Source organism: Erythrolamprus reginae, chromosome 7 (genome assembly GCF_031021105.1).
Source record: "Erythrolamprus reginae isolate rEryReg1 chromosome 7, rEryReg1.hap1, whole genome shotgun sequence".
Lineage (NCBI taxonomy): Eukaryota > Metazoa > Chordata > Lepidosauria > Squamata > Dipsadidae > Erythrolamprus > Erythrolamprus reginae.
This window is the reverse complement of record NC_091956.1, coordinates 28,569,767-28,580,807: the sequence shown is the minus strand read 5'-3', so window position 1 is coordinate 28,580,807 and position 11,041 is coordinate 28,569,767. Positions and strand designations below refer to the sequence as shown.

The 11,041-nt window shown below is 45.0% G+C and overlaps 2 protein-coding genes across 2 annotated transcripts; both read left to right on the top strand.

Annotated features, from left to right (window-relative positions):
• Nucleotides 1–1,905: 1,905 nt before the first annotated feature.
• LOC139170645 (Krueppel-like factor 3) lies at nt 1,906–3,804 on the top strand. Its single transcript, XM_070758136.1, is given in 4 exon segments — nt 1,906–2,208; nt 2,504–2,711; nt 2,714–2,938; nt 3,629–3,804. Coding segments are annotated over 4 exon segments (912 nt in total).
• Nucleotides 3,805–5,643: 1,839 nt separating this feature from the next.
• On the top strand, nt 5,644–7,602 carry LOC139170644 (Krueppel-like factor 2). Its single transcript, XM_070758135.1, has 3 exons — nt 5,644–5,985; nt 6,356–6,740; nt 7,427–7,602. Exons 1-3 carry the CDS (start codon nt 5,644–5,646, stop codon nt 7,600–7,602), a joined length of 903 nt encoding a protein of 300 aa, XP_070614236.1.
• The last annotated feature ends 3,439 nt before the right edge of the window (nt 7,603–11,041 follow it).

Genomic DNA, 11,041 nt, shown 5'->3' with positions numbered 1-11,041 from the left:
CCTGTGCTGAATAGTCTTTCAGTAGTCTTTGATTCTGTCTGTCTGTCTGTTTTTCTGTCGAGTCAGCTAGTATACCCAAATACGGGAGGGTGCATACTGCTTCCTTTTGCCTTTCAGCCCTACTCCAGGGGCCAAGCAAGCAGTCCAGGTTTGAATCGTAGAAGGGTATGACTAGCTGATGAGAGCTAAATAGCTCAAAATAGATCTATAGTAGTCTCCCTTTTTCTTTTTCAGTTCTTTGTAAGTTTGATGTGTGAGTGTGTGTGTGTCTGTGTCTGAGTGTGTCGTTCTTGGCAGATTCGGGTTTTCCCCGCATGTAAGATTCTTACCAATCTTACACAGGAAAAGACCCGAATATACCAAGACCTACATAGCTATAACCATGAAAATCTACGAAAACATAAACAGTATATAAACAGTGGTACCTCTACTTAAGAACGCCTCTACTTAAGAACTTTTCGAGATAAGAACCTGCTCAAGATTTTTTTTGCCTCTTTTCAAGAACCATTTTCCACTTACAAACCTGAGCCTCTGAAACTGTAACCGGAAAAGGTGGGGTCTCTTTAGGAATCTCCTGGGAGGAAATAGGGCTGGAAAAGGTGGGGAGAATCCTCTATGGGGTCTCTCTAGGAATCTCCTGGGAGGAAATAGGGCTGGAAAAGGCAGGGAGAAGCCTCTGTGGGGCCTGTCTAGGAATCTCCTGGAAGGAAACAGGGCCTCCACCCTCCCTGTGGTTTCTCCAATCACACGCATTATTTGCTTTTTCATTGATTTTTTTTGCCTCTTTTTAAGAACCATTTTCTACTTAAGGACCGGAACCCAGAAAATTTCCCAGGAGATTTGAGAGCGGCACGAACGCCTGGCTAGTTTCCTGCCATTCCCCCTGGATTTCTCTCTCTAGCGCCATGTATAGGAGGCAGCCTCGCGCCGGGTGTATGGGAGGTGTGTGCTCCTCCTCGCCACCTCAGAATCCCTCTTTTTTTTTTATGCCTTAAAGTTTTGGATTTTTTTTATTCCTCTCACCCAGTGATGGGCTACCAAGATGTTTATGTTTACTACCACACTGTGGGCGTGCCTTATGCATTTTATTTCAACATCTTCCACTGCAAATTGGGTGCTCTGGAGTGAAGTTCCATTTTCGCTACCCCACTGTGTTCCCTTCCCCCGTCCGGGCAGTAGCCCACCCCGATTATCTACTATATAAAGTGTATGTACACAAACAAACACACTACACTTCTAAAATTATACACATTCAACTTCATTTACTGTAATAGGAAAAACATACCCAGAGCCCAGAAGGAAAAAAAAGAAAAAAAACCTGGTCGATTTACTAACCGCGGGCCACTTCTCTCCTCTCCTCTCCCAGCAATGCTCCTGCGGCTTGGAAGGCTATTATTTCATGGGCATTGCCTCATCCGAAGTGGACGCCTATGAGGCTCTGCCTGACCTGGGCCAGTCCCGGAATTGTATAAACATCAAGTGTGAGACCTCACCGACCCCCTTTCCACAGCCTCAGTACCCCCATGGACCCTCTCCTAACGGACTCTTTGACCAGAGCCTCCCCTGTCAGGCCTCCGCCTCCAGGATCCTCATCACCCCACCTGCCTCCCCAATGAAAATGTGAGAAACCAAATCGAGAGGACAGCTCTCTTCATCCCACAAACGGACCACGACACAAACCCCGTCCGGGTTTTGGCCATCTGATACCGAGAGGCGAGTGGGAGAGGTATCGCGGTATTGCTTCAGACGAGCACCAAAAGAAACTTTTACGTTTCTTGTATCTTCTACATGGAAAACTCCCGCGGCTTAACACCTAGGCCACCCCCGGGTAAACCGGGCGGGGAGTCTTTCCGGAGACTAAAAAACCTGAGGCCTGCGCAGCTAGAGCCTTTGGTTCGCCCCACCATGGGCAACAAGACCCCGCTGATGGCGGGCAGAGATTCACCAGGGCCCGAAGACCAGGGCCGTCCCAACTCTGGCGCTTCTCCCCCGAGCGACACCGCCCCGCGTCGGAGACATATCTCATCTGGTCACGCTGTTGGTCTGCGCGCTAGCTTGGCGCGATTTAAATGGTCTCCACCGCCGGCCAGGCCTTCTACAGCGCGCCCAGGAAGCCTCTTTGGATTGGGCGACCCCAAGTCAGACATAGCCGCCTGTTTGGCATCCCTCGCATCTTTCCAGAAGGTGGACAGCCGCCCATCTTCCCAGGTGAGTTGGCCCCACAGACCGTAGGGAGCGGGGTGGGTGGCTGGAACGGCACGCACTCTGCACGTGCTCAGAGGCACTGCTGTTTGCTTCAGGAGACGGGGAAAAAAGGGGTGGCGTGGAAGCTTTGTATTCCCCTCGCCTTCAAGGGGGGGTCCTCCACTCAAACCTGAGGGACCCCGCTTAACTTGAGAGGAGGGAGGGAGGGGGGGTTTCATGGGAAGACGCCCTCTGTTCTCCCTCACTCCTTTGTGAGGTGAATTTTTGTGATGTGAATTCTTTTTTGGTGGGGGGTCAGGCCAGTGTCTCAGGTCAATCCACTAACCGTGGGCCACTTCTCCCCTCCTCGCAATGGTCCTGTGGCTTAGAAGGCTATTATTACTTCATGGGCATTGCCTCGCCCGAAGTGGATGCCTATGAGGCTCTGCCTGACCTGGGCCAGTTCCAGAACTGTATGAACATCAAGTGGGAGACCCCACCGATGCTCTTTCCGCAGCCTCAGTACCCCCACGGCCCTCTCCTAACAGACTCTTTAACCAGATCCTCCCCTGTCAGGCCTCTCCCTCCAGGATCCCCATCACCCCACCTGCCTCCCCAATGGAAATGGGAGAATCCGAATCCAGAGGACAGCGCACTTCAACACAGACGGCGACGCACAGGTGCAATTACAATGGCTGCAGGAAAACAAATAAGAAGAGCTCCCATCTCAAGGCGCACCTTAAAACACACAAGGGTAAGGCCTCGTTTTATTGCGTCATAGGAGGGAAGGTTTCAGAGGAGTCTGCTAAACACACTCCATCACCCCATCCGCCCCCTGAGGTTTGCACACAATTCTGGAGAGGTGAACTCAGAAGGAGGGATAGTTATGCTGGTACAGCTGAGAGTTCAAAAGGGGTATTTCACCTGCCCTGTGGGAGTACATGGCAGGAGTGAGCACATCAGATGGACAGGTGTGAGGTATACAGCAGTCAAAAAGCCACAGTGATTTTTGACCTGTACAGAAACAATGCTTTGGCTGCCTTTCCTACTTAGGATTAAAGAGCAAGGTATATTTAGTTTTTCAATTTATTTATTCAAGTTTTTAATGCCTCCCTTCTCCTTAGACTCAGGGCGGCTTACAACATGTTAGCAATAGCACTTTTTATCAGAGCCAGCATATTGCCTCCACAATCCGGGTCCTCATTTTACCCACCTTAGAAAGATGGAAGGCCGAAGGTGAGATTTCAACCGCTGACCTACAGATCTAGCAGTCAGCTTCAGTGGCCTGCAGTACTGCACTCTACTCGTTGTGCTACCTTGGCTCATTTACAGATACATTTAGAAGGCATAATTTTAATAAATTAAAATGAGAGATCCCTTAAGAAGGAGGACCAGATCTGGTGGTCACTCATATCATTTTCTTTCCCCTCTTCTCCCCAAACAGATGAAAAGCTCTATTACTGCAATTGGCAAGGGTGCGGAATGAAGTTTTCCTGCTGTGAGGAAATGACACGCCATTATGAAAATCATACCAGCCATTTTCTACTTCAGTGCCACCTGTGCGACCAGTCCTTCTCCCGCTCTGATCACCTGGCATCACACATGAAACAACACCAATAGCCTTTGACACCTGTGGCTTGATGCCTGGTGATCAGAGTGACCCACCGTCTCTCTACAATATTACTTGAAGTCAAAACCGACTCACTTGAATTGTTCCCTCAAAACTCTTCCAGATGTACATACAACTGGTAGCAGTAAAAAATACACTGCTTCAAGTTCTAGTATTAGAAGAAAGTGCAATATTTATGGACTTTTCTCAAAATATTCTAAGCCTTCAATTTGCCCTCCTTTTCTACAGATATTTTCCTAAAATAAAACCATCCATTGCAACAATTGATCTCTGGTCATATCTCATTATGTTACAACCAAAGTATTGGATTTCAAAAAAACAAATTTCAATAGAATGGGGGAATATTTAAATAATAAATTAAAGGGCAGGGATCAAACGGCAGGAGCAAGTGCCCAATGGACTATATTAAAAAGGCCATCTTAAAAGCCACTGGACTGTATATAAGGCAAATAACTAAAGGTAAAAGGACCATCTATGTTTGTGTTTTGATGTAAAAACTGATGGTGAACAATCCTATACTGCAATCAAAGTATTGGATTTCAGAAAAACTAATTTTAATGCAATGGGGGAATATTTAAATAATGAATTAAAGAGGAGGGATAAAATGGCAGGAGCGAGCACCCAGTGGACTGTATTAAAAAAGGCCATCTTAAAAGCTACTGGACTGTATGTAAGGCAAATAATTAAAGGTAAAAGGAAGAACAAACCGCTATGGTTTAGCAATGGTGTAAGGACTACAGTCAATGAAAAAAAGGCTGCCTATAGGAGGTATAAAGAGTCTGGAAATATAGCTGATAGAGAGGTGTATAAAATGAGAGAGAAGGCGAAACAGATAATATATGCTGCTAAAGCCTCAAAAGAGGAAGAAATTGCCAAATCTGTAAAGAAGGGGGATAAAACCTTCAGATGTATATTAGTGATAGGAAGAAGAAAAACTGCAGCGTCACGAAGCTTAGTACCGGGAATAATACATGCATTGCTGAGAATAAGGAGGTCGCTGACCATTTGAATAGCTACTTCTGTTCAGTTTTCTCAAAAGACACTTTACAATATAATACTATAGATGGATATAGCATTGCTTCCAGCTGTAGAGATTCAGCTCCAGTGATCTTAGAAGCCAATGTCTTAGAAGAACGTGAACGATTAAAGATAAATAAGGCAATGGGTCCAGATGGCATCCACCCCAGAGTTTTTAAAGAACTCAGATATATGATTGCTACCCCCCTGACTGATTTATTTAATCAATCCCTGTTAACAGGAGATGTTCCTGAGGATTGAAGAGTGGCCAGTGTTGTGCCTATCCACAATAATGGCAGTAGAGAAGAAGCTGGTAACTACAGGCCAATTAGCTTGACATCAGTTGTAGTTAAAACGATGGAGACTCTACTCAAAGAGGATAAATCAGCACTTAAAAAACAATAACTTATTGGACCCAAATCAGCATGGCTTTATTGAAGGCAAATCATGTCAGACTAATCTCATTGATTTCTTTGACTATGTCACAAAGGTGTTGGATGAAGGTGGTGCCGTGGATATTGCCTATCTGGACTTCAGCAAAGCTTTTGATACAGTTCCAGGTTTGGAAGGGAAGTTTTGCCTATTTGCTGATGACTCTAAGTGTGCAATAGGGTTGATATTCTTGGAGGTGTCTGTAATATGGTAAATGATTTAGCTTTACTAGATAAATGGTCAAAGGAATGGAAACTGCAATTTAATGTTTCCAAATGTAAAATAATGCACTTGGGGAGTCTTTCCGGAGATTAAGAAACCTGAGGCCAACGCAGCTAGAGCCTTTGGTTCGCCTCACCCTGGGCAACAAGACCCCGCTGATGGCGGGCAGAGATTCACCAGGGCCCGAAGACCAGGGCCGTCCCAACTCTGGCGCTCCTCCTTTTCTAGGAGAGCTGAATTTACGCCTCCTCGAAGAGGCAGGCGTCATCGCTTTACATCCCCCGAGTGACACCTCCCCGCCTCGGAGACATATCTCATCTGGTCGAGCTGTTGGTCTGTGCGATGGCTCGGTGCGATTTAAATACTCTCCACCGCCGGCCAGGCCTTCTACGGCGTGGCCGGGAAATCTATTTGGATTGGGCGACCCCGAGGCAGACATAGCCCCCTGTTTGGCATCCCTCGCCTCTTTCCAGAAGGTGGACAGCCGCCCATCTTCCCAGGTGAGTTGGCCCCACAGACCGTAGAGAGCGTGGTGGGTGGCTGGAACGGCACGCGCTCTGCACGTGCTCAGAGGCACTGCCGCTTCCTTCGGGAGGCGGGGGGAAAAGGGGCGGCATGGAAGCTTTGCATTCCCCTCGCCTTCGGGGGGGTTCCTCCACTCAAACCTGAGGGACCCCGCTTAATTCGAGAAGAGGGAGGGGGGTTTCATGGGAAGGCGCCCTCTGTTCTCCCTCACTCCTTTGTGAGGTGAATTTTTGTGATGTGAATTCTTTTTGGGGGGGGGGAAAGGAGGACCCTGACCCCTTCCCGGGTCAGGCCAGTGTCTCAGGTCAATCCACTAACCGCGGGCCACTTCTCCTCTCCTCGCAGTGGTCCTGTGGCTTAGAAGGCTATTACTTCATGGGCATTGTCTCGCCCGAAGTGGATGCCCATGAGGCTCTGCCTGACCTGGGCCAGTCCCGGAATTGCATGAACATCAAGTGTGAGACCCCACCGACCCCCTTTCTGCAGCCTCAGTACCCCCATGGACCCTCTCCTAACGGACTCTTTGACCAGATCCTCCCCTGTCAGGCCTCTCCCTCCAGGATCATCATCACCCCACCTGCCTCCCCAATGAAAATGTGGGAAACCAAATCGAGAGGACAGCGCTCTTCATCCCACAAACGGACCACAACACAGAGGTGCACTTATGATGGCTGCGGGGAAATGTACAGGAAGAGCTCTCATCTCAAGGCGCACCTTCAAACACACAAGGGTAAGGCATCGCTTTATTGCGTCATAGGAGGGAGTTTCAGAGGAGTCTGCTAAACACACTCCATCACCCCATCCGCCCCCTGAGGTTTGCACACAATTTTGGAGAGGTGAACACAGAAGGAGGGATAGTTATGCTGGTACAGCTGAGTTCAAAAGGGGTATTTCACCTGCCCTGTGGGAGTACATGGCAGGAGTGAGGACATCACAGGTGTGAGGTATACAGCTGTCAAAAAGCCACAGGAATTTTTGACCTTTACAGAAATAATGCTTTGGTTGCCTTTCCTACTTAGGATTAAAGAGCAAGGTAGATTTATTTATTCAATTTTTTTAATGCCTCCCTTCTCCTTTGACTCAGGGCGGCTTACAACATGTTAGCAATAGCACTTTTTATCAGAGCCAGCATATTGCCTCCACAATCCGGGTCCTCATTTTACCCACCTTAGAAGGATGGAAGGCTGAGTCAACCTGGAAGGTGAGATTTGAACTGCTCACCTACAGATCTAGCAGTCAGCTTTAGTGGCCTGCAGTACTGCACTCTAATCATTGTGCCACCTTGGCTCATTTACAAATACATTTAGAAGGCATAATTTTAATAAATTAAAAAGAGAGAGATGAGATCCCTTAAGAAGGAGGACCAGGTCTGGTGGTCACTCTTATCATTTTCTTTCCCCTCTTCTCCCCAAACAGGTGAAAAACTCTATTATTGCAACTGGGAAGGATGCGGATGGAAGTTTTCTTGCTGTGAGGAAATGACCCGCCATTATCAAAAACATACTGGCCATTGTCGATTTCTGTGCCACCTGTGCAACCAGTCCTCCTCCCGCTCTGATCACCTGGCATCTCACATGAAGCAACACCAGTAGCCTCTAACACCTGTCCCTTGATGCCTGTCGATCAGAGTGGGGGTCGGGGGGGGGAAATCTAGTAGGTGGTTCTACTAGGTCTGTCCAGAAAAAAATACTTGGACTGAACACTGACCCCGGGAACCAGCTGGTTCTGGTGCTTCCTCAAGAGCCAAGAACCTGACTTGGACTTTACCCATGGGGCTTATTTATGGAGAAGAACTGCAGAAAGACCACCATAGCACTTGGAAGAACTGCAACAATTCCTTGACCGATCCTCACCCTCCAATAACAAAAAAACAAAATTCTTTGACCCACCTTCACTCTACAATATTATTTGAAGTCAAAACCAAGACTGTCATATTTCGGTCTTATCATCAAAACCAACTCACTTGAATTGTGCCGAGAATGATTTATAGGGTGGAGAAAAGAATATTTATAACTGTGAAAAATGGACTTCCAAAAAACCCCCCAAAACCAGACAAAAGTGTGAACAGGACTTTCTTTCTGAGAACATGCCAAAACTATCCTGTACACTCAAAATGTGCCTTAAAGTCTACTAGAACTACTACTGGATTACAGATTCTGTAAATAAACTTGTCTTTGGACCGGAATTGTAAATAGTTCTATACTGAAGTTGGACTGTAAACAGGAGATAAAATAGGTTTTTGCCCCCTCTACCTATTATTTTGTTTTAAATAAATATTTTCTGAAAACTGTTTTTTTTTAAAAGACTTTTCTAAAATAAAGCATTTGCATTGATGTGTCTTTCACCCTTATTTAAAAGCCATTTGCTGAGAGTCTATTGAGGAGGTGAACTAGATTTGCCTTAAAGCTGCTTTGTGGTTCAACCAATGTCTCAGCTGCACCGTAGAACAGAGCTCGGTAGCAAAACTCTCAAGTCTATAATTTGAGTCTCATGTTTAGTTTACATGATAGCTATTTTGGTAGCTCCCTCAAAACTCTTCCAGATGTAGATACAACTGCTAGCAGTAAAACCATTGTACAATGCTTCAAGTTCTAGTATTAGAAGAAAGTGCAATATTTATGGACTTTTCTCAGAATTCTCTAAGCCTTCAATTTGCCCTCCTTTTCTACAGATTTTTTCCTAAAATAAAACCAATCATTGCAACAGCTGATCTCTGGTCATATCTCATCAAAAGTGGAATCTGTTATTTTGATCACTAGCTAAGAAGCTGATGGAGTACAGGAAAATCTCAGGGAGAAAGGAAAATCAGATCTCATACTCTAGGGGTAGGCAAAGGTGGCTCTTCTATGACTTGCGGGCTTCAACTCCCAGAATTCCTGGGCCTATCATGCTAGCTCAGGAATTCTGGGAGTTGAAGTCCACATGTCATAGAAGAGCCAACTTTGCCTACCCCTGTCATAGTCCAATGTTAAGTATTCATAAAGTATGTCCTGTAGATGGCACTCAGGGTGTGAACACCTAAGCTTTCTTTGGCCTAAAGCTGAAAGAAATTGAATACTACATCAGAGAGACCATTAGACATGGAGGAGGGGGAAATGAGATAAAACAAGGTCCAAAATACAGAAAAATAAATGATCCTAGGTCGAGGCAGGTGTAGGATCTCCTGATTGGGATGATCTGCAAGGTCCCTTCCAACTCTGTTAATCTGTTAAATATTTTAAATAGGAAAGCAGTGGGGAGGAAGAGAGGAAAAGAGAAGTGAGATGGTTTGGGGATGGTTTGCATCCATCATACAGAGGTACCCAAGTGCTTGGTGAGGAGTTCAGAACTTTTTTGGACAGGTATTTAAACTAGGTAAAGGGGACAGAGATGTAACCGACGTGGATGATTTCTGTCCCCGGACAACGAGGATAAATCAGTTTGTTGAAATTTATGAAAGGGGAGCTGTAAATGAAATAGATGTAGTTGTTGAGGATAAGGGACAAACAAACAATGATAATAACGTTCTTCGGGTAATGTGCACAAATGCTCGAAGCTTGAACAACAAGGTCTGTGAGTAATGGCCATAATATCAAGAGATAATTTGGATCTGGTTGCCATAACTGAGACATGGTTTAAGGACTTCAATGAATGGGAAATATCCATACCAGGATATACATTGTATAGGAAGGATAGAGTAGAAAGGGAGGTGAAGTAGCCATTTATGTGCAGGAAAGTCTAAAAACAACACTCATTCAAAATACATGTAAAGATCTGGAGACATTCTGTGTTTGCATGCAAACTAAAGAGGGTTCTGTCATTAGATTTGGGGTGATCTGTAGACAATGTTCCCTCTAATTTTTTTGGGGGGTGGGCGGAAAAGTATAGTGTCTGAGCGGCAGTCCCTTCGGGACTGGGCGGCACAGAAATAATTAATTAATAAATAAACAAACAAACAAACAAACAAACAAACAAAAAACCCACCCTGTTTTGCCTCAGAGAATTTCAAAATAAAATACTGTACTGTGTGTCTATAACTCTGAGCTCATAATAGGGCAACTCTATCAATATCAAAATGCCACTTAAATAGTTGAGCTAGTTTCAAACTAGATTTTGATTTTCTTTCTCTCTTCCATACTCCCATTCTTTTTCTTTCTCCTTTCCTTCCTCTCTTTTTTCTATCTGTTTCTCTCTCTTCCTCTCTTCCTCTCTCTCTCCTTCCCTCTCACTCTTTCCCTCTCGGCTTCTGGGCAGGTTTGGAAAACTCTGAGTTGATGATGATTTTTAAGTGAGCGATTGCTCACTGCTCAGCTTAGAGGGAACTATGTCTATAGACCTCCAGGGCAATATGAGGATTATGACAACAAGATGGTGGATGAAATTGCCCAAATGGCAGTAAAGGGAGATATTGTGATTAGGAGTGATTTCAACACGCCTGATATTAACTGGAATATCCCTAGTGCTCTTACATGCAAAAGTAAGAATATAGTAGAGGCCCTTACAGGAGCAGCTCTGGCACAGCTGGTTAAGACACCAACTAGAGGGGAGAATATTCTAGATTTAGTTTTTACCAATGGGAACCGGGTTTCAGAGGTTAAGGTGGGAGAAAACGTCAGTTGCAGTGATCACCTATGTTTGTGGTTAGATGTAAAAACTGATTGTGAGCAATCCTATACTTCAACCAAAGTATTGGATTTCAGAAAAACAAATTTCAATAAAATGGGAAAAGATTTAAATAATGAATTAAAGGGCAGAGATAAAAAAAGAAAACCGGAAGCTACAGTAAAAGAGTCATTTAGAGCTACATAGAGAAGACTTGGAGAATTGATCACCTAGCGATATTGTGTGGCCAGAGGAAATATAGCCGATTGCTACTGGTTTTTAAATACAGTATTCTAGAGAAGAATGACCAGCCAATGCATTAAAGAAGTCAAGATAAAATTATTTGAACTGAATTAACTGATTTGAATTGATTAGATTTAATTGGACTGATTGATTTGACTGAAATTACATTTTGATCTAATTGGATTGATTGATTTGACTGAAATTACA

What these genes read in the sequence shown, in the direction of transcription:
- LOC139170644 (XM_070758135.1), top strand. Translation starts at nt 5,644, where the DNA reads ATGGCGGGCAGAGATTCACCAGGGCCCGAAGACCAGGGCCGTCCCAAC. An exon ending in ACAGCCGCCCATCTTCCCAG is followed by an intron (nt 5,986 to 6,355) that starts GTGAGTTGGCCC and finishes CTCTCCTCGCAG; the next exon opens with TGGTCCTGTGGCTTAGAAGG. An exon ending in GCACCTTCAAACACACAAGG is followed by an intron (nt 6,741 to 7,426) that starts GTAAGGCATCGC and finishes CTCCCCAAACAG; the next exon opens with GTGAAAAACTCTATTATTGC.